Source organism: Heteronotia binoei, chromosome 2 (genome assembly GCF_032191835.1).
Source record: "Heteronotia binoei isolate CCM8104 ecotype False Entrance Well chromosome 2, APGP_CSIRO_Hbin_v1, whole genome shotgun sequence".
Lineage (NCBI taxonomy): Eukaryota > Metazoa > Chordata > Lepidosauria > Squamata > Gekkonidae > Heteronotia > Heteronotia binoei.
Genome location: NC_083224.1, coordinates 102,697,863 through 102,720,938, shown reverse-complemented (window position 1 = coordinate 102,720,938; position 23,076 = coordinate 102,697,863). Strand labels below are relative to the sequence as shown.

General features: G+C 44.1%; 1 protein-coding gene across 1 annotated transcript in view; it reads left to right on the top strand.

Annotated features, from left to right (window-relative positions):
* Nucleotides 1-4,324: 4,324 nt before the first annotated feature.
* EFCAB14 (EF-hand calcium binding domain 14) overlaps nucleotides 4,325-23,076 on the top strand; it is a 51,277-nt gene continuing 32,525 nt past the window's right edge. Inside the window, exons 1-3 of the mRNA XM_060231778.1 lie at nucleotides 4,325-4,854; nucleotides 7,603-7,751; nucleotides 19,316-19,461. Of these exons, the coding sequence (XP_060087761.1) occupies nucleotides 4,625-4,854; nucleotides 7,603-7,751; nucleotides 19,316-19,461 (525 nt within the window). The 5' untranslated portion in view covers nucleotides 4,325-4,624. The remainder of the gene's footprint in view (nucleotides 4,855-7,602; nucleotides 7,752-19,315; nucleotides 19,462-23,076) is intronic.

The following is a 23,076-nucleotide window of genomic DNA, read 5'->3' as shown; positions in this document are numbered from 1 at the left end:
GGTTCAAAACCAAGTTTTTGGTACATGGTGCTGCCACGAAGCCGTGGACTCATGATTTCTGTGGTGTAAACTCAATCCATGGGCATAATATGTGATTGGATGGTGGGCTCGGGGTGACTCAAAACAAAAATCATGAGGATCCATGGTTCAAAACCAAGTTTTTGGTACATGGTGCTGCCACGAAGCCATGGACCCATGATTTCTGTGGTGCAACCTCTGCCCATGGACATGATGTGACTGGATGGTGAGCTTGGGGTGGCCCGAAGAAAAAATCATGAGGATCCATGAGGATCCGTGGTTCAACACCAAGTTTTTGGTTCATGGTGCTGCCACGAAGCCGTGGATCTATGATTTCTGTGGTGCAAGCTCTGCCCATAGATATTATATGTAATTGGATGGTGGGCTTGGGGGGATCCAAAGCAAAAATCATGAGGATCCATGAGGATCTGTGGTTCAAAACCAAGTTTTCGGTCTAGGGTGCTGCCGTGGATCTATGATTTCCGTGATGTAAGCTCTGCCTATGGACATTATATGATTGGATGGTGGGCCTGAGGGGATCCAAAGCAAAAATCATAAGAATCCATGAGGATCCGTGGCTCAAAACCAAGTTTTCGGTCTATGGTAGGGTTGCCAAGTCCAATTCAAGAAATATCTGGGGACTTTGGGGGTGGCCCCAGGAGACTTTGGGGGTGGAGCCAGGAGACATTGGGGCGGAGCCAGGAGCACGGGTGTGACAAGCAGAATTGAACTCCAAGGGAGTTCTGGCCATCACATTTAAAGGGACAGCACACCTTTTAAAATGCCTTCCTTCCATAGAAAATAATGAAGGATAGGGGCACCTTCTTTTGGGGCTCGTAGAATTGGACCCCCTGGTCCAATACTTTTGAAACTTGGAGGGTATTTTGGGGAGAGGAACTAGATGCTATACTGAAAATTTGGCACCTCTACCTCAAAAAACACCTCTACCTCAAAAAACACCTCTACCCCCCAGAGCCCCCGATACCCACAGATCAATTCCCCATCATTCCTTATGGGAATTGTTCATGTAGGTGCATAATGGCTGTGGGGGTGGGGTTTTCCCCGCCGGCCAGCTGGCTGGGGGAAGGGGGAAGCCTGTAAAACTGGGGGATCCCCTGCTGTTTGTAAAAAATTTGTAAAAAAGTGAGGGATTTGGCGCTGAGTTTAGGAAGCGTTTGTAAATGCAGCAATGGAAATCCGATGCGGCGGGGGTGGGGGGCTCGGAAAGTAAAGCTGCAAACAAAAAAACTTGAGAACGTCCCACATGATTCCCCCCCCCTCCCCGAGGCATCAGAGCAGAGTTCCATCACAGGCAAATCCAACCAAAGTTTTGCACGCCTCTTCTCTGAGGTGAAATCAGAGAAGTGGAGGGAAGGAAGACATTTAAAAAGGTGTGCCGTCCCTTGAAATGCGATGGCCAAAACTCCCGTTGGGGTTCAGTGATGCTTGTCACACCCTTGCTCCTAGCTCCACCCCAGTGTCTCATGGCTCCACCCCCAAAGTCTGCTGGCTCCACCCCCAAAGTTCCCAGATATTTCTTGACTTGGACTTGGCAACCCTAATGGTTTTGCATTTGCCAATTTTGGCTTCTAGGCTAGGGCAAACAAAGCATTCATATGGTTCCTACCATATACCTGTCTTCACTGAACCAGGAGTATTAAATAGGACAGAATAAAGCAAGCTTAAGTTTGCTGTGGATTGAACCAACACATTCAGACAGATTTCACCCTAGGGTTTGTTCCGCGTGGAGAGCCCTTTTGATCCCGGCGCTTCTCTCCGTTTTCGCACAAGTGGCCTTGGAGCTGCACGTTGGCGCGCTGTTCTCCCATGGCAAGCAGAAACTGCTTGGAAGAGATCTTGCTTGCTGTGGAAGAACACATGCCAACTCGCAGCTCCAGGGCAACTTGTGCAAAAACAGAGAGATGCCCTGGGAGCAAAAGGGCTCTCTGCCTGGAACAAGCCTCGTGCAAATTCAGTTCCCAATATTAAACAGATCTCAAGTTTTAATCTGAACATCTAAAACAGGCAAGGAACAACAGCATGTGAATTCTGTGTAGTGCTACAGTTACTGCTCTTGGAAAAAAATCAGTATTATTTTTAAGCACCACCCTTAGATTTCATAGGAAGAAAGGGTCATGGTCATGGTCCGGGCAACTGGCTGTCCTCTGCTTCCTTCTCCCTTTCTCTTGCTTTCTCTTGCTCATGTGGGTAGCCATGTTGGTATCACAGCTTGCTTTGCCAGACTTGCTCAGTTGCACAGGAGCTATAGAGCAAAGTCTCTACTTTCTCCACTGGCTGAGGCTCCTCCCTTGGGGAGGAAGGGGGAGAGGAATAGCTTGCTTTGCCAGGCTCTCTCAATTGCACAACAGAGCTACTGAGCCAAGCCTCTCTTCCTTCTATTGGCTGAGGCTCCTCCTAGTCTCCTGGGGAAGGAAGGAAAGAGCCAGAGCTTTCTTTGCCAAGTTCCCTAGATTGCACAGGAGAGATAGAAAGAAAGCACCTTTATGACCAACAAGTGCTAATGTTTTAAGCATTTTTTTTATTTTAAGGATTTAAAAATATATATTTCTGTTTGTCTGTGTCCTTTATAAAGTTTATCTCTCTGCTACCTGTAGGGTTGCCAAATCCAATTTAACAAATATCGGGGGACTTTGGGGGTGGAGCCAGGAGACTTTGGGGGTGGAGCCAGGAGACATTGGGTGCGCAGCCAAGAGCAAGGGTGTGACAAGCATAATTGAACTTCAAGGGAGTTCTGGCCATCACATTTAAAGGGACTGCACAAATTTTTAAATGCATTCCTTCCATAGGAAATAATGAAGGATAGGGGCACCTTCTTTTGGGGCTCATAGAATTGGACCCCCTGGTCCAATCTTTTTGAAACTTGGTAGGTATTTTGGGGAGAGGCACTAGATGCTATACTGAAAATTTGGTGCCTCTATCTCAAAAAACAGCCCCCCCAGAGCCCCCGATACCCACGGTTCAATTCCCCATCATTCCCTATGGGAATCGTTCATGGAGGTGCATGATGGCTCTGGGGGCGGGGCTTCCCCGCCGGCCAGCTGGCTGGGGGAGGGGGGAAGCCTGTAAAACCAGGGGATCCCCCTCTGGGACCTGGGGATTGGGAAGCCTATATGTGACTGGATGGTGAGCTTGGGGTGGCCCAAAGCAAAAATCATGAGGATCAATGAGGATCTGTGGTTCAAAACCAAGTTTTCAGTCTAGGGTGCTACGACGATGCCGTGGATCTCTGATTTCTGTGGTGTAAGCTCTTCCCATGGACCTTATATATGATTGGATGGTGGGCCTGGGGGGATCCAAAGCAAAAATCATGAGGATCCATGAGGATTCATGTTTCAAAACCAAGTTTTTGGTCCATGGTGCTGCCACGAAGCCATGGATCCATGATTTCTGTGGTGCAAAGTCTGCCCATGGACATGTGTGATCGGATGGTGGTCTTGGGGTGGCCCAGAGCAAAAATCATGAGGATCCATGGTTCAGAAACGTGTTTTTCCACTATTGTGGCCCCATGGATTCATGGAGGCATGATTTTTCTGGCGCTGCCTATAGTCTAGGTCAGGATGTACTGCATGATGGTTTGATTTCATTTCGCCATAAAAAATCATATGAATTCATGAGGATCCGTGTTTTGGAATCCTTTTTTTGCACTGGTGAGGCGCCACTAAGCCGTGGAGGCTTGATTTTTGTGGTTCTGGATCTACAGACCCGTTAATTTGCTTCAAATCAGGGGGCTTAAAAATGTACTTCTAGTCGTTATAATTGTGGTCTTGGTTGGTCCCTCAAAGTAGGCGTTCTTGACATTAGACAAATATTATATGAGGTTACAGTATTTAAGATTACAAGCTCAAATTCTATGCAAAATTTACACATTTTGCTGCTAGTCTTCTTTGCAACCAATCACGTGTTACAAACGTCAGAAATAAATGAAGGCTACAGTCCTCTCGGGCCTTTCCGTTCTAAATACACCGGTTTTCTGATATGACATCCCATAAGAGATAGTTTTCACAATAGAGGCGCCGAAAGATAGAACGACCCGATAAAGAATTCTAACTAATGGCGGATTGCAAGTTAGCGGAAGTTCATGTTGCAGGTTTCTGTGGCATTTTTTCAATTTCTACTGTTCAAAATATTTGACCTTTGACCAATCCACCTAAACCGGAAATTGTTAGATTATTGTTTTATGTCTGATGAGGAACCGCCAATACCGGCTGCGGGAGGCAAAGCGGAAGTCCTCTTGTCCAATGAGAACAGCTGACGCTAGTAGGCGAACTCTGAACAACAACAATGATGCTGCTCGGTTTCCTTAATATTTTCAGCCAATAAGATCGGCCTGTGCTGACAGGTGGGCGGGCGAGTACAGAGTGGTGAAGCCGGAGCTCAGTTTCCTCAGCTGCCATGGCTCTGGCGGGTCCAGTGGCCGGTAAGGTGCAAGAACGGGGCAACCCCCGGCGTCTGAGGAAGCCGCGCGGACCGCTTTGAGACTGCAGGGCAAACAGAGGCGCCGAAGCTGGCGAGCCGGGCTCCGGTGTTGGGAGCTTCTCCCGGGTTACGGAGCTCGGCTACCCCGAGTCCTGCCCAGCACAAGAGAATGAAGAAGCGCAAGGAGCTCAACGCCCTCATCGGGCTGGGCAGCGGGAGCGGCGAGCGGGGCAGCGGGAGTGGCGGGGGCGGCCGCAAGAAGAAGCACCCGAGGAAAGGTTCTGGCTCGGGCCACCGGCTCCTGCGCACGGAGTCCGCCGAAAGCAGTAGCTGCAGCTCTTCGGACCCGGATTACGGCGACGGCTTTGGGCTACCAGGCACCCGCTCACGCTTCGCTAAGTGAGACCCAGAAAGGGGGGGGGGGGGAAGTGGCGACTGTGAAGAGGCAAGTGTCCCTGGAAGGGAGGCAAAGAGCAGAAGCGGGTGAGACACGAAGGCTCTAGGATTCAACGAGGAAATGGGGATGAGAGCAAGGGTTTATAGTGAGGTATAGTGGTTTGGGTTGGTTGAGGTTGGAGTGAGATATTATAACTAGGAATTGTTCGGGAGTTCGTTACACATGAGAGCGGAGGTTCTGGGGATTGTCTGCTGTGCTTGTTAACATCTACATGAAAAAGTTGGTTGAGGTCATGTGGTCTGGATTGTCACCATCAGGCCTCAGATTCAGTGGGAGCTCACAGGAGCACAGCTCCTGAACCTTTCTGAGAGCTCCTCTTCCTCCTTCTGAGAGTTCCACCTCCTTGTCCATTTAATAGTATTGTAGCTTCATAACAATCCCTGGATGAGCTCCACCACCTATTTTTCTACAAAACGACCCCTGGTCACCATTATGTGGATAAAAGCTCTATCTCATGCTTCCAGTTGAACTCAAGGAGGATGTAGAAACCCTGAACCGATGAGGCAGACTATTAAACTGAATCCTTGTAAAATGGAAGTGCTACTAGAGAATGGAAAACCTAACCTGGGATTTAAGGTGTTTAAGGGTTAGGTTTCTCTTTGAGGGAGAGGTTTGTAGTCTGGGGGTGCTCTTGGACCAAGCCTACTGCTGGATAAATAGATGGCAGCTGTGGACAGAAAAGGCCTGGCCTTTGGTGCATGCCCTAGTTACATCTAAATTAGAGCACTGTGATGTGCTGTACATAAGATTGTCCTTGAGAAGTATTCAGAAATTTCAGTAAGTGTAGAATGCTGCAGCCAAGATGTTGAACAAATTGAGACGTAGGAACCACATCACTCTGATCTTGACCCATCTACGCTGACTCCCAGTTTATTTCTTGGCACAGTTCAGAGTTCTGGTGCTGTCCTTCAAAATCTTATCTAGTTTGGGAACAACATACCTGAAGGACTGCCTGCTCCCTTATGAAGATACCTGACCACTATGGTCAATCTCAGAGGCTCTGCTTTGGGTTCACCAGCTTTCTGAGATTAGGTGGGTGGCAACTCAGGAGAGTGCCTTCTTGGTAGTGGCACCAAAACTCTGAAACTGTTTCCCCAGGGAGATTCATCTGTACCCTTCTGTTGTCATCTTTTTGTAAGCAGTGAAAACTTGGTTTCAGTTGATCTCTTTGTTTCATTTGATCTGGGAAGGAGGGATACCTTAGTGATCTCTCCTTCCCAGTGTTTTAATTATTGTTTTTGTGAGTATTTTAGTTCTGGTTTTAATGATATGGGGAGTTATTGGTTTTAAAGGTTATAAAATGTGATTTTATTATGTATACTTTAATTTGGTAGCTACCTTGATGGGCCTTGTGATGACAGAAAGCCGGGGTGCAAGTTTTGTAAAATATAAAATAAAATACACATAACCTGTTTTCAGGAAACTTCCAAAAGGCTGCTAAATATAATGAATTGTTGCTCACAATAAGGAAGTAGTTTAACATAACATGCAATTTAGAAAATAACCTGTGGAAGTCATTGTAATTATACGTTCATATCATAGGACAGGATATAACAATTTGCTTTGAAATTTAATCTTGTACTTCTGGCACCCTACACTGGTTAGCAGTGAATCAACGGGATATCAAAATAATACTGCTAACACTTTCTTCTTTGAAGTCAGTATTTGCAACACGTAATGCTGGGCAATTTTGCTGGTGACACTCTATTACTCATTCATATATGTGTGTGTGTGTAAGTATGTAACTTGTTTGTTTTAGAGATCCAAAGAGTTAAGATTTCAGAGAAAGCAGCTATAGTACAGAAACCATAATATAATAAATTTAAGTTGATTCCAAAAGTTAAATGTTTTTTAGATGGTATGGGTAAAGCCCTGGAAGAAATTCCTGGTTAGTATTACATGGAGTAAGTAAAGCAGTAAACTCTGCATTTGTTCACTGATGTAAATCCAGGGCTTTTTTTGTTAAAAAAAGCCCAGCAGGAACTCATTTGCATATTAAGCCACACCCCTTATCACCAAGCCAACTGGAACTGTGTTACTGCTTTAAAAAAATCCGATGTAAATACATAGAAATGGTTTAGTAGTGTAGACATTGTTACTGTTCTGAAAAATCGGGTTTCTAAATTATTGGAACATTAGGAAAAGTGAAGAAAGTAATGGATCATGCTTAGAACATGATGTGATTTGATGGGGGTTTGAAGAATATGAACTTAAAGATGCATCAAAGTGGTTTTCTCATATTAAAATATTCTTACACATCCAGGTGTTATATGTGAATATTGCTTCTCCTTTTTTGGTGCTAAGTAGCCAAGAGTTTGTTAACACTAATGCTTAAGAACATAAGAGAAGCCATGTTGGATCAGGCCAAAGGTCCATCCAGTCCAACACTCTGTCACACAGTGGCCAAAAAACCCAGGTGCCACCAGGAGGTCCATCAGTGGGGCTAGGACACTAGAAGCCCTTACACTGTTGCCCCTCCCAAGTACCAAATACAACTTAAAGCTTAATAAAAACAGCTTAATACAACAGTGTTTCCCAGAGAATGCCCTGAATTTGCTTAGCTGTTTTTCATTGACTCATTACAATAACAACATACTATATTATGTTCTTTACATTGAATCTAGTTGTCCCATCTTTGTGTAATACTTAAGAGTGAAGTTCAGCAATTGATTTTTTTTTTTTTATTTTAGGAGTGACTACCTGCGATGCTGCAAGTTTTGCTACCCATTATGTGCTTTTGTTATTCTGGCTGCTTGTGTGGTAGCTTGTGTTGGTTTAGTATGGATGCAGGTTGCTCTCAAGGAAGATCTGGATGCTTTAAAGGAAAGGTTTCGAACCAGTAAGTACTCACTTCAAACATCTGCCTTCTTGATATTCTAGAAGAAAGTTGGAATATTTGCTTCTAGTTAGTGTAAGCTAGCAAGATCAAGGGTTCACTGTCCAAACGTTGGCAGCCTTTTAAAAGAAAAGGGTTTTTTTATAATCCTAAAGTAAGGAGAGCACATACTTTTCTATCCTTTATTACCCATTTAGACTGTTCATTCACACATTTTATTTATTTTATTTGATTTATATCCCGCCCTCCCCGCCAAGGCAGGCTCAGGGCGGCTCACAACATAAAATCATACTAACAAAACTAACAAAACAATTCTATTATAAAATCACAAATTCTACAGTTTAAAACAGTTCAAATAGGTTTGGTGCTAATCTCATCAGATGTTGTATATTTCCGGTGGCGACGGCATTTCTCCAGATTCCTATGATGTAGGCTGCGCGTCAATTAAAAGCCAGCTGGAAGAGAGTAGTCTTACAGGCCTTGCGGAAATGAGCAAGGTCCCGCAAGGCCCTCACCTCCTCTGGCAGTTGGTTCCACCAGTGGGGGGCCACAACCGAGAAAGCCCTCTCTCTGGTGGTCTTTAGTTTGGCCTCCTTCGGCCCGGGGATTACTAAGGAAGTCTATAAGATAGCACGCTGACATTGATTGATGTATCGATATATTAGTTGTTTCAATTATGTAAATTATTAATTTATTTTAATTCTGAATTTTATTGAGGATGCAGCTTCCACTCATGCGATGGACCTAGTGCTTTCCATGGCAGCACTAGGACTTTCCCAATATGTAACAGCGCCCACGCATCAGGCTGGACACACACTAGACCTGATCTTTGCGGCGGGAGTAGCAGTGGGTCAGATATCTGCCGAGGCAGTGCCATGGTCTGACCACCAGACCCTGAAGGCCCGTGTGGACATGCTACCCCTGTCCCGTTTAGGCGGTGAGCAGATTTTGGCTCGCCCACATAGTCAGATGGACCCGTTGCAGCTTCAAATGGCTATACGGGATCCTTGGCCCACCAGCGACTCGTTGGATGAGCTAGTGGAGACCTGGAATAACCGGCTCTCCGAGGCCATCGACGAAATCGCTCCCCGACGTCCTCTTCATCCTCGATCACGATCCGCTCTATGGTATACCCCGGAGCTGCGATCAATGAAGCGACAGTTAAGACAACTAGAGAGACAATGGCGCCACGCTCGTGACGAAGCTACGAGAACATCATAAAGGTCATTTATGAGGACCTATGAGATGGCTATTCGGATTGCAAAGAAGGATCACTTTGCGTCCAGAATCGCATCTGCGACCTCGCGCCCAGCACAATTGTTTAGTATAATTCGGTCATTAACAGAACTGCCGCAGGACAAACAAAATAATAGAGAATTGGAAATAGGCTGTGAGGCTTTTGCGAGCTTTTTCGCAGATAAGGTCTCGTCGCTCCGACACGACTTACCCGCCATAATAAATACAGTAGATGAACTTGGGGCACCGAGCACGTCTTCTGGTCCAATTCTGGACTCCTTCGGTCCACTCAGTCTGGAGGAAGTCGACAGGATCCTTGCAGCTGTGCGCCCTACGACCTGTAGGTTAGATCCGTGCCCGTCTTGGCTTATAAAGGCTATCCAAACGTGGCTGCGTGAACCACTACAGGACATTATCAACAGGTCCCTGACCGAAGGGATCTTTCCCACACCTCTAAAAGAGGCAGTGGTCCATCCCCTCTTAAAAAAACCATAAGCAGAACCTGCCATATTGGCGAACTATCGGCCGGTGTCAAACCTTCCCTTTCTGGGTAAGGTCATAGAGCGGGCAGTGGCGATTCAGCTGCAGGGATTCCTGGAGGACACTTCCGCACTGGATCCATTCCAGTCCGGCTTCCGGCCAGGTCACGGGACGGAGACAGTTCTGGTCGCTCTCATAGATGACCTTATGCGACATCTGGATCAGGGCGGCTCAGCAGTGCTGTTATTATTAGATCTGTCAGCCGCTTTTGACACGGTTGACCATCAGCTACTGACTAGCCGCCTTGCCGATGTGGGGATTCAGGGATCTGCCTTACAGTGGCTGACCTCCTTTCTCCAAGATCGGGGACAAAGGGTGGTGATAGGGGAGGAAGCATCCCAGAGGCACTCTCTTAGTTGTGGGGTGCCGCAGGGAGCGGTCCTATCCCCGATGCTATTTAATATCTATATGCGCCCCCTTGCCCAGATTGTCAGGAGGTACGGACTGGGTTGCCATCAATATGCGGATGACACCCAGCTCTACCTATTGATGGGTGGCCAGTCTGACTGTACCCTGGAAAATCTAGACCTGGCGTTACAAGCCATAGCTTCTTGGCTCAGACTGAGTCGGCTGAAATTGAATCTGATGAAGACGGAGGTTCTCTACCTGGGTCGGGGCGGTCCGGGGAGAGAGATCCAGCTGCCGGCCCTTGATGGGGTACCACTGATACCGGTTCCTAAGGTCAAGAGCTTAGGCATGCTTCTTGAGTCCTCCCTTACAATGGAGGCTCAGGTGGCAGCCACTGTTAGATCTGCCTTTTTTCATCTTCGGCAAGCGTGGCAGCTGGCCCCTTACCTGGAGCGCAACGACTTAGCGACGGTAATCCATGCTACGGTCACCTCAAGAATAGATCACTGTAATGCTCTGTACATGGGGCTACCCTTGATGCTAACCCGGAGACTACAACTAGTGCAGAACGCTGCGGCATGGCTGTTAATGCGGCTGCCGTGACGGGAGCACATTCAGCCAGTGCTGAGAGAACTGCACTGGTTGCCTGTTGTGTTCCGAGTTCGCTTCAAGGTGTTGGTATTAACCTTTAAAGCCCTCTATGGTCAGGGACCTGCCTATCTACAGGACCGCCTTTCCCCATATATCCCCCAGAGAGCACTGCGATCAGGGATAAAAAATCTGTTGTCTGCCCCTGGCCCAAAAGATGCCAGGCTATGTATAACGAGATCCAGGGCTTTTTCGGTGGCAGCACCAAAACTTTGGAACACCCTCCCAGAAGCTATAAGGGCCCTGCGGGATTTGTCTGCGTTCCGCAGGGCCTGTAAGACCGAATTGTTTAAACAGGCTTTTGCGGTTTGATTGCAAAAGTGCTGCCACCGGACATCCTACAGAATGCTGGCGATCATAGTCGAGAAGTCAATACCGCCTATACTGGACTGAAATAGCGCTATAGAATGGTTTTAAAGTTGATATATGTAAATTATGGTTTTATATGTTTTATTGGATTGATTGTTTTTATGATGTTGTAAGCTGCCCTGAGTCCGCTTGCGGAGAGGGCGGGATATAAATGGAAAGTAATAAATAAATAGTTAAAACTTTTATGCTGTGAGCCGCCCTGAGCCCGCTTTGTTGGGGTAGGGCGGGATATAAATCAAATCAATAAAATAAAAAAAAATAGATTTTGTGATCCAGATCGAAGTACCCTCTGGGGAACATGTGGAGAGAGACGGTCCCTAAGGTAGGCAGGTCCTAGGCCATAACCAGCACCTTGTAACGAATCCGGTACACTATTGACAACCAGTGCAGTTCCTGCAGCCCCGGCTGTATGTGCTCCCACCTGAGAAGCCCCAATACAGCCTGGCTGCCGCATTCTACACTAGCTGTAGTTTCTGGGTTCGGCACAGGGGCAGCCCCAAGTAGAGGGCATTATAGTAGTCCAACCTCGAGGTGACCGTAGCATGGATCACTGTTGCCAGGTCGTTGTGCTCCAGGAAGGGGACCAACTGCCTCACCCGCCTTAGATGGAAGAAGGCAGATTTGGCAGTGGCTGCTATTTGGGCCTCAACTGTCAGGGCAGGCTCCAGCAGCACCCCCAAACTCTTGAATTTGTGCCCCATTGTCAGTGGCACACCGTCGAATGCTGGTAAGGGAATTTCCCTGCCCAGACCGCCACAACTCAGGCAAAAGACCTCTGTCTTCACTGGATTCAACTTCAGTCGACTCAGCCTGAGCCAATCTGCCACACCTTGCAGTGCCAGATCCAGATTTTCTGGGACACAGGCCGGCCATTCATCAGTAGATAGATCTGGGTGTCAACAGCATACTGGTGGCAACCCAACCCATACCTCCGGACAATCTGGGCAAGTGGGTGCATATAAACAACATCAGGGAGAGCACCGCCCCCTGAGGCACCTCTCAATTAAGCGCATGCCTCCGGGACAATTCTCCCCCAATCACTACCCTTTGTCTCCGACCATCAAGGAAAGAGGAAAGCCATTGCAAGGCCCTGTATCCCTGCGTTGGTGAGGCGGCGGGTCAGCAACCGATGGTCAATCGTACCAAACGCAGCCGGTAGGTCTAACAGCATCAGTCCCACTGAGCCGCCTTGATCCAGATGTTTTAAGCTGATCCAGATCCATGTTTAAGTTGCAAATACCTGGAAGTAAATGGTCTGTAAGGAAAATATAATGTACCGGGTTCCATGCAATGAAGAGGTGAGGTAGTAGTGAACATAGCTCTTTATTCATATAGGGTTGCACTCAAAAGACTGGCTGCTGGGCCAACAGGGCCAACTATATATACAATCCAGGTTCCCACACTAGCATTCAGTTGGACCATTCAAACCAGCAGGGGCCTGTGATTGTGTAGCAGGTAAATAACGAAGCCCCACACATTGCTTGGTTTGAAGCGAGGTATTTTACTTTGTCATCAAAGTAGAACTTGTCAGCATAAGCTCAAAATGGCTAAGTTAAAATCATCAGCCTTCTGACCATTTTTATTCATCCCCAAAACAAGCAGACAGGCCCCCTCTTATCTAATTCAAATGCTCCACCTCCTGCTTTCCTTCCAGTAATTTCTTGTAGTTTTCCCCTGCTCTGTCCCTCTGTTTATCAGCAAGACGCTCCTTCTCTGCGGGGCCCCTGTTATCTTGGATTCACACCCTTAGCGTGTCTGGTTTTAACTGTTAAGCAGAAGCTCCTCTGAGGGGCCTTTTAACAGTCACTCTGAATGTTGCATCAGACATTCTCTTTTGAAGGCACAACCATATTTTCCATTATTATTATTATTGAGGTATTCATTAATTATTCAGGGGTCCCTCTTCAATTGGAGCAGGGCAGCAGGGATTTGGATCCTACTGCCCATTGTTCCAGAGTCCCCAAGTTCGGTCCTACAGGTTCCAATGAGCCAGGCAAGAACTCCAATTATTAGGCTTAGTATCAATCACATATACAACAGAAAAGAATACTTTTATGTTTTGAAGGCAGAAGTTCCGTTTGCCTGTGTGAATCTTACTGAATATGCCTTTATTTAGGAAATATTGTAAAGGCAATGGGATCTTTCTTCTGTTCTCAGATTTTTAGATTTTCCAAACATTAAGTCTGTTTTTTGAAGTATTCTGAAAATTTGTACCTAGTCTCCGTAATGTGGTATGCATCGTTGGACTGATTAACACACATAATCAATTAAACGCTTTTCAGTTCTTTTTCACATTTAATAAACAATCAAAGATCCATAGAAGTTGGTTGGATGCTTATGTCATATAGAATCTCCAGTAGACTGTCTAGTGAAGACCAATGTCATAAAGTGGAGGAAAATGCTTAGGAACATCCATTCCCTAAACACTTTCTCTGTTGTATGACCAGTAGAAACAAAGTACCAAATAGTGGGTTGAATCCGGACTAAATTTTCTCATGGGAGAATGGAACTTTCCTGCTTCCCCTCTCCCACTGCAGCCCACTGATCTCCACAAAATCCTGCACCTGAAGAATGTCATGGGGAGGGTCTGCAGTGTGAAGGGGGAATTGATGGATCCAGCCCAGAATTACCTCTAAGCTGAGTTTGTGTGAACTAGCTCATAGTTCATTAGCCTCCAGCTCAAACATTTTTTGTCTTAGCTTAGAAAGGATAATTTATGCAATAGCCAAAACGCCTGCTCACAACTTAAATGCTAGTAGCTCAAGAAGTAGAATTTTTGCTCACAAGATAGCTTAGAGGGAGCATTGGGTGGGGGTGGAATGAACTGGAAAATTTACAGATGCACTAAATAGATGGCAGTCTGATTTGTTGTATTTATTTTGTGTTGTATTCTGTAACCAAAAATTTCAAAGTGTGCCATCTTAATTTTATTTCTCCATCACAACAAGTACTTGAACTGGAACGTTTGCATAGGGAAAAAATGTGTGATTGAAACATTCACACAAATTCAAAACTTTATATTGGAATTATTGATGGATTAGTGCTTCTAGCATTTAAAGACAGTATAACACGGGGGGGTCATTTGTTAGGAGGGCTGGATCTGACACAAATGGAACTTTGTGGGGCTGGGACATGTGTGTCATAAAATGTAATATGAGGTAGCAGAGATATAAACTTTATAAAGGACACAGACAAACACAAATATATTTTTAAACTTAAAATACAAACATGCTTAAAACTTTTGCAATATGTTGTTTAAAATGAAAAGGTGGGGGAATAATGGGATTTAGTAATGCCATTTTTAAAATAAAACATCAAGAAAAAGCACAAGGATCACAGTAGAAACTAAAGGTATAAAATGCTCTAAGCATGGAAAAACAATTAAATGGCATTGCAAGCTTCTCTTCCCCCCCCATCTACTCAGATTGGCAATGGCTCTTCAGTGTAATATCCCCCTTTGGCTGTGGGTTCCCAGGTTAGAGTACTCACTAGCTCAAGTCCATTGAGCAGAGACAAGCTGGCTCAAAGCATCAAGACTTTATTTGCAAAGACACAACTCCAGGAAGCATGAGCTTCAGCTGGCTATTAGAATGCTGAAAGTGAAACTGATCTCTACTCTGTTGAAATACATTGCAGTGCAGAGAAAGTTGCAAGGAAAACATGAAATGGATTTTCCATTAAGGTCTCTGGGCCCTATCTGTCTGGGCACAGAGACCTTAATGGAAAATGCATTCCATGTTTTCCTTGCAGCTTTGATTCCTGCTGCAACCAGCAAAGACAAGGCAGAGAGCCAGGGAACTTGGTCAGCCTTGGAACTTCAAAGAGTGAGGACAGGAGGGGGAGGGGGTGAAAAGAGCCCTGCGGGCTTGATTAAAGTCCTGGGTGGGCCAGTTCTGGCCTGCAGACCAAACATTTGGCACCGCTGGAATAACATATATACCGTAGTTACAATTTTAAAAAAGCAAAAGCCCTAAAAACTGACATACTAATTTTACCACACTCAAAGAACATATTGTGTGTCATGGATATAGTATAAACTCATCTGTTTCAATAGAACTTAATTCTGTTCCAAATAGGTCACTAGTGTCCTATCGTGTTACATATTAATTCGTATCATGTTGATGATTACAACATCCTTCTGCCCTGTGAGAACAGACATATAAATAAGAATTTTAGCTTTGATTGTAATCAGACCTGCGTAGCCATTCAAGTGAATTCAGAACCTGATTTTTAAAACTTGTATTTATATATGTGTGATTATATTTCCCCCACGCAGTGTTTACAAATCAATAAAATGTGGACACAGTTCCTAGGAACAATCATGTGAAAAATATTAATTGTAACTTGGAAATTGCTAGGCTTACCTAATATATTGGCACTGGCATCTTTGGAAAACCAAAGCATTGCGTAAACTTCCACCCATCAACAAATCAAACTGAGGTCTTAGGTATCAGTTTCAGAAACATATTTCTGGAACTTATTTTGTACTATGTTGTGGTATAGATGCTGTTGATCACTGCAATTATGGTTGCTTTTTTTTAAAACAATCCATATATGTTACATAATTTTTGCTTTACATAATCCTGGTGGTATTTGTTAGACTTCCAAACCAATACTGTTGAACTAGTAAGGGAGGATGTACCACTTAATTGGTTGAAATGTTTTATTTTCTGTTGTGAAACTTTACAGTGAACCACCATTGCTGATAGGTGACCTGGATCTTCAAATCATAAGTCTGTAAATTGGTTTCTTTAAGGCATGCTAGTAGTCATGATGAAAGTGAAAGATATAGTTCTTACATAGTCGGAACTGTACCTACAATTAGAGAATACTTTTGTCTGCCCTGGAAATGGATTTTTCTAAAGCTAAAGAAATGAGAACTACATTTAAAAGTGCATTTATTTCTTGAAAATTTGAATAGTCCACCACAAGAACTTAGAATCATATTTTTTTTTCATTACACATTTTGATTACATTTTATATAAACCTATACTTTCTAGGCCAGGGGTGTCAAACTCATTTGTTATGAGGGCCGGATTTGACCTAAATAAAACCCTGTTGGGCTAGGCTGGGTCAATTGTGTACAGAGTTCGTTACAAGGTGCTGGTTATCACCTTTAAAGCCCTATATGGCCGAAGACCTGCCTACCTTAGGGACCGTCTCTCCCCATATGTTCCCCTGAGAGTACTGAGATCTAGCTCACAAAATCTGCTGAAAATCCCTGGGCCAAAGGAGGCCAAACTAAAAGCGACAAGGGAGTGGGCCTTCTCGATAACAGTACCCCAATGGTGGAACCAGCTACCAGAGGAGGTATGGGCCCTACGAGACCTTAATCAGTTCCGACCAACTTGCAAAACTGTCCTCTGTCAGCTGGCCTTTTAAGGTGAAACCATTGCATCATCACCATAAAAACGATGTTTATACGCACATCAAGACTAGCACCATATTATGTTGTTGTGGCTTTGTATTATTAACGTAAATGTTGTTTTATATGTAATTGTATTTTAATTGCTAATCGCTTTGAATTTTATTGTTCTATCATTGTACGATGTACTTGTAAGCCGCCCTGAGCCTGCTTCGGCAGGGAGGGCGGGATATAAATTAAAATGTATTATTATTATTGTTATTATGTCAGGCTGGGCCATGTGTACCTATTTAAGATTAGGTAGTAGAGATATAAACTTTTTAAAGGACACAGACAAACACAACTAAAGATTTTTTTAAAAACCCTTAAAATAATACATGCTAAAAAGTTTGCACTTGTTGGTCTTAAAGTACTTTCTTTGTCTTTCTCCCATGCGATCCAGGGAGCTGTGCAAAGGAAGCTCTGGTTCTTTCCCTCCCTCCCTCCCCAGGAACCAGGAGGGGGAGGAGCCTCAACCAGGCCCGGTGCTAGGGGTGCCTGCGCCCCTAGGTCAGACTGCAATCCTCTGCCCCCCCCCCCCATTATCTTAGCATGTGCGAAGCGCACACCAGTGACATCCCAATGATGTCACTGTCCCCCCCCCCAACTTTGGCGAGGACTCCTGAGCTTCGGGAGACTTCGGGAGCAAAGTCTGGAAGGGCAGCAGGCTCCGCCCCCCTCCAGTGGGGGAGGGCCCCCAGTGCCATTTGCAGGGAGGGTTCCTCTCGAGAAGCCCTCTATGCAAATTCCCCCCCTCAACCTTCCTGCGCCTCTTTCCTCCGCCTTAGTCTCGGGCGGAAGAAAGAGTTGATTCAGGACCTCCTCTTCGCTCTCGGGCTGCCTCTCCTGCAGGGAAGCCAGCCCGAGAGCGAAGCCAAGCTGCCTCTTTCCTCAGCCCAAGTCTCGGGCGGGGGAAAGAGCCAGCGCAGGGCATCCTCTTCGCTCTCAGGCTGCCTCTCCTGCAGGGGAGCCAGCCCAAGAGTGAAGCTGAGCCACCTCTTTCCTCCGCCCAAATCTCGGGCAGGGGAAAGAGCTGGTGCGGGGCATCCTCTTCACTCTTGGGTTGCCTTTTCTGCAGGGGAGGCAGCCAGAGAGTGAAGCCAGAGGAAAGAACTGGCGCAGGGGTTCATCGTCACTCTCAGGCTGCCTTCGCTGCATGGGAGGCAGCCCGGAAGTGAGGCTGAACTGCCTTTCTCCTCCGCCCGAGTTTTGAGCGGGGGAAAAAGGCAGAGCTGTGCCAGCTGGCATGTGGGGTGGGAGCGCCTTGCGGGACCCTGTAAGCCATGCAGCACCCTAGGCAGCTGCCTACATGGCCTACTCCCATGAGCCAGGCCTGGTCTCAACCAATGGAGAAAATCAAGGTTTTGCTCTATAGCTCCTGTGCGAAGCGAGCTGAGATGCAGAAGGAAGCAAGAGAGAGGGAGAAGGAAGCAGACAAGAGCCAGTTGCTCAGGGGCCTGATAAGAGTCCTCCAGGGGCCTGATTCGGCCCCCAGGCTGCATGTTTGACACCCCTGTTCTAGACTAATTTAGAATAGTTCTGTCCAGACTTAAACAGTTGAAAGTAGGTGGATATAAGTTTAATGGCACTGCTATGCTAGGAAAAGTATGTACAATAAGTAGCACTTTAAAATTCAGAGTGTAAACCTATTATATCTAACTTGGTTGGCTTTCCCGCCACTAACTCTTATTTAACTGAATTAAATTGATACCTAGGCATTTTTGAAGACCCTACAATGGATTTTAGTCAGTAGGTGGCTTCTGCAGTATTTTCTGAAGTCTGATTATCAATTTTAGAAGCAAGTTATTTTGAGAAAGCAGGTAGTATGAGTGTTCTGCTATATTCACAGCAGCTGTCATGTGCTTTTTAGTCATACTTGCGTTTTCTTATCATGTATGAGATGGAGCAATGTACATTTCATGTAGAGCTAACTTGGTAGTTTTGTATCAGCGAATATATGATATGGCATAAGTGATTGAACAAAGGTGAAATTCCACAGGCTGCAATCACCTCAGTGCTAACATTAGCATATTATACTCAGTTCATTAAAGCAATCCTGATATTTTGCTGTCTTCAGACTATTTGCTTAAAAGGAATGAGATGCCTAATATAATCTATCCCAATAACTGGAATGCAGGAAAGTGCTTGCTGCAGAACAATGAACTATGTCAGTTTCTTTTTTATAAAGTTGTGTAATTCCTCAGTAGTCATTATTTCTGTCTTCTTGATGTTCAGCTATAATCCTACTTGGCATTTTCTGCTTTAACCTTCATCAGTAGCCATTTCAAATCTTCACTGTTTTCTGCCGGTAATGAAGTGTCGTGTGCATATCTCAGATTGTTAACATTCTTTCCACTAGTTTTCACTCCACCTTCATTTTAATCTAATCCATCTTTCCTTATGATATGTTCTGCATAAAGTGAACATATGAGATAAAATACATCCTTATCCAATACTTTTTCCTATGTTTAGGAACGTATAATTCCTTTCTACTAATGACAGCCTCTTCTGCTAGCACAATATGGCACATTTAGTAGAACACAATCATAGGATACAATACATGATGAGTTTGGGGTGGGGGAGATATTCTCTGCTCAAAAGCATCTGATAAATGAAAGTAAGAATAGTAATAAACTTTCTGATATCTCAAGCAGTCAAAACAGTTATGAATAATAAAGCCTGTGACAAGCAAGACTGTTTAAAAGAAAAGAACTGTCAACTCAGTCAAACCCTGAATGAGGATTATTTATTTATTTTTGGTCTGGAGCTATCTAATATATGTACTTGAAGAGAAGCAGTGGGCAAGAGTTAAAATGGACATCAAAACCAGACATGCACACATAGGTTATATTGAAGATTTTGGTTGTCAGTCATGAACACGTGGGAGCAAAGTGTAATTACTTCAGTGCAGTGTTTCAACATTCAAATGTAAGACAGTTCTAGTTATGAAAACAGTATACTTACACCAGCAAGAAATAGACATTGTATGTGTTGGTGACTAACTAATGCTTCTGTATTCTAGTGGAGTCTAATCAAAAATCATCAATCCAAGAAATCCCTAGATTGTCTGAAGATCTGCTCAGTAAACAAAAGCACCTGGAGAAGATTGAAACTGGAGATAAGGGGTTAAACAAAATATGGGTAAACATCACTGAAATAAGCAAACAGGTAAAGTAAGTGAACCTGTTCAAGGAAAGTTGTGTGAGAAACCATTGTAAAATGACCTATGACTGTTTCATATAGCCAGTGACAATACTGAAAGCACATTTATTAATGCTATCAGATCAGTGCTTTTCCATATAGAAAGCAAGCTTGATTTTTATGAAATTCTTGAAACATGCTGTGGCAGACTGCACTTTTAAAAGCTTAGAAGTGTTATAGAAACAGCTGAGGGACTGTGAAGGGCTAATTCTTCACAGAAACAGAGAGCCTTGAGTGTCAGGCTGCCCCAAGCAATCTGATTGGTTAGCATCAGCTGAGCAGAGAAAGTCTGGAGAGAGCTGCATGCTGAGGTAAGAGTCAGTCAGATTTCTGCCTTGACTGACTTGAGAACTGACAGTCTGATTTCAGTCTTAGCTGATAGCAGTTTAACACAGAGAAGAAAGTTGGCAAGAAAGTTTGGGAAGTGGGTGAAAACTTCCATTCAGGCCAAGAAAAAGGGATAGATCTTCTAGGGAGAGAAGATTCCCTACCTAGTCCCTACCTCAACAGGGAGCTAACTCTGAAGAGTGCAGAGATTCTTGGTCTGGTGTGGTTAGAAACTGCGTAGAGATCTTAAGAGCCAGTTAAAAAGACAAGTACTGATGTTTCAAGAGAAGAGGTTTGGTACTGGAAAGAGTGTTCCAGCCCTCTGGAAACTTAAAGTCAGAGAATATTCATAGAAAGTGTACTGAAGTGTTTGAGAAAAACACTGGAGCTAAAGCCTCTCATCCTGAAGATTTAAGTCACTGGGGAATGTTTAAGAAACTCTCATTAGCCTGAAACATAAGAACTACTTTCTGTGTATGCTGGTTTTACCACAGAAATTTCAACCACTGATTTGTCCCCTCTATGTTGAATAAAATAGTTCATTATTTTTGAGTTTCAAAATGCCACAAGTGCTATTTAAGTTGTTTAAGTTACAGCAGGCTCCTGATCCTTCCCTCAAGTTCCTGGGCTGAGCAAACAACCAAAACATTATCGTGTGACAAGGTGGGACAGCCAGAATTCTTCAGGAAAGAAGAAAACAGACCACTAGGGCTGCTCTATCAGACAGGGAAAGAAAAACAGAGAGAAGAGGTTGGGGATGTCATACGTGCTCTTAAATTAACTATGTATAAGATGGAGTCTTACCACACACAAGTGGAACAAGTTAACTCAAGCAAAATTTCCCTAGCTCTGCATTCTCTGAAAAGCTTCCACTAAGGGGACTAAAATGTACTGGGTTCAAAGCATGACCACCAAGAGATAGTGAGTTCTGCTCTTCATTCAGGGATTCAGCATAGTGAGATAGGAACAGAACTGTCTGGCAGGACCAATGGCCCTGCTTATATGCATGCAAACCTCCCCACCCAAAATCCCATTACTATAATCCCATTACACACAGCTATAGGTTAATAACTGGCCTAACATCCCTGATGGGCCTCCTTCCTGAATCCAGGTGGGTATTGTTTTAGGGTCTCAAGCTCAGCCAGGTCTCTGCTGGCCCTAAGGGCAAACTCCAGTTCCAATACATAACAGGGACCCTCTTGAACAAAAATTTGCCCCCTTTCCGCTGCTGTTGAGCCAGTGTAGCTATAGAGCAAGGGCAGATGTTGTCTAATTTTCTCTCATTACAGTCTGTTGTGATGCATAGGTTATTTGTTGAGGAGACGACTCCACCCTTTTGCAAAGGCTTTTTGAGGCATACTGGCGAAGAGGAGGCCAGGGAAGGTCCATGTTTACTAACTCCTCCTATTCATGCATAGTGGAACCCAGCTGATAATATTATTAATAAGTATATTATGTTCTTCTGAATATTCTTATAAACTTAATTTTGTGATTTAGATTTTCCTTTGATCTGTTTTGCAGTATTTATGCCGGTGTCCCTTTTTTCTTTTAATATGTAATAAATACAAACCTGGGTCTGGAGTTAAACAAAGCATAATTTGATACAGCTGCAGAAAATTGATGTAGAATTACTACTTAGAATGAGTATGTGGGAATATAATACAAGACAAACTTGAAACTTGTATTTCGACTTAGTATTCAGATATCTTTTGGGATAGAGCCAAGTTAAGAGCAGTTTTTCACAGGGTAACTCATACAGAGGACATTCTACAATTATGTGCTCTATTGTGTCCAGACAGTTAAGACTACAAGGACATAGCCGTTCTTGTCTCGGGATCTGATGGTATCTGCCATAGAGCATTCTAGAGGGGAATGCATTAACCCTTGCCAGAAGAAAGACTCTGTGTTGGAGAGGAATATCAAGATTATAAAATTATTGGGGCATTTTCCCAAAGTGATTAGTGAGACTGGGCATAGCAGGAGAACAGATATGGGCTTGGGTGGGGAATAGCTTTTGCTGCTCAATGTCAAGTAATTGTTTGATTAATTTAGAAATATAAGATTCCTCCGATAATGATAAATCATCAAGAGGGATACCAAATTGGCTTAGTTTAGATATAATCTTGGAGTTCCAGGAAGCATAGTGCAGTTCTTTTTGTAAAAGAGATAAGAGAGAGCCTGGCCCAGTTCTAAAATAGAGCCTGAGCCAGTAGCATGATGTTAAAATCCAGGCTTTGATCTCAGTTAGGTTTTGTCCAACTTCAGAGCAGATTGTAAAATAAGGCACACATATAGAGACACTCAAAATTTGTCTGATAAAAATTGTTTGGATATTTTCAGCAACACAATTGAGGGCATTGAACCAAATAAGGATTCCAAACGGGACCTGAGGTAGGATTTTGGAGTTAAGTATTCTCATTGCAGCAGGGACATATTGATTGCCATTAGTAAAGAAAAAAGACTTAGGAAAGGGAGATCCTTGCCAGTTTTATAGCTCTACTTCTATGAGCTGCCCAGTTGAGGTTGTAGTTAAATGTGACACAAAGATATTTATAACTTTTAACTTGTTGGATTTTGACATTCCCCATATGCCATCTGAAGGGGGTCCATTTTTTGGAAAATACTACTAAGTTTGTTTTGGTATAGTTAATTTTAAGCAAATTAGCATGGCAGTAATTGTTGAAAGCTTCTAGGTATCTTTGGAGACCAATTTTGGTGAAAGATAAAATTGCAGTATCATCTGCACATCAGAAGATAGGTACTGGTTGGCCTCCTAGTTTGGGTGAATGACCATTAACAAGCTCCAAGAAGCTAGCCAAATCAGAGAGGAAAAGGTTAAATAGAAATGTGGCAAGGACCTTGTTTTATGCCTTTCTTAGATGAAATTTTGTTTGTCAGCCTTCTGTCTGGAGAATATTTAACTTGACTCGTAGTAGCTGTGTGAAGTTTTTTTTATATATAAGAAAAAGACGTGGGTCAGTTCCAAGATTAGTCAATTTGTCTCTCAGTTCTCTTGAGTCAAAAGCACTTTTTAAATCAATGAAGGCCACAAGTAGTTTTTTATTACTTGATTTCATATATTTTTCAGCCAAGGTGGACAAGATTAAGCAGCGATCTAAGGTTGATTTGTTCTTGAAAAAGCCAATTTGTTCTGGCCCTATGAGTGCTTTAGATTGGACCCAGTCAAGTAAATGGCATTTGGGGATGTGGTGATTCATCAAGAGATGAAGGACACCAGATCCCATGCTCTGTCTC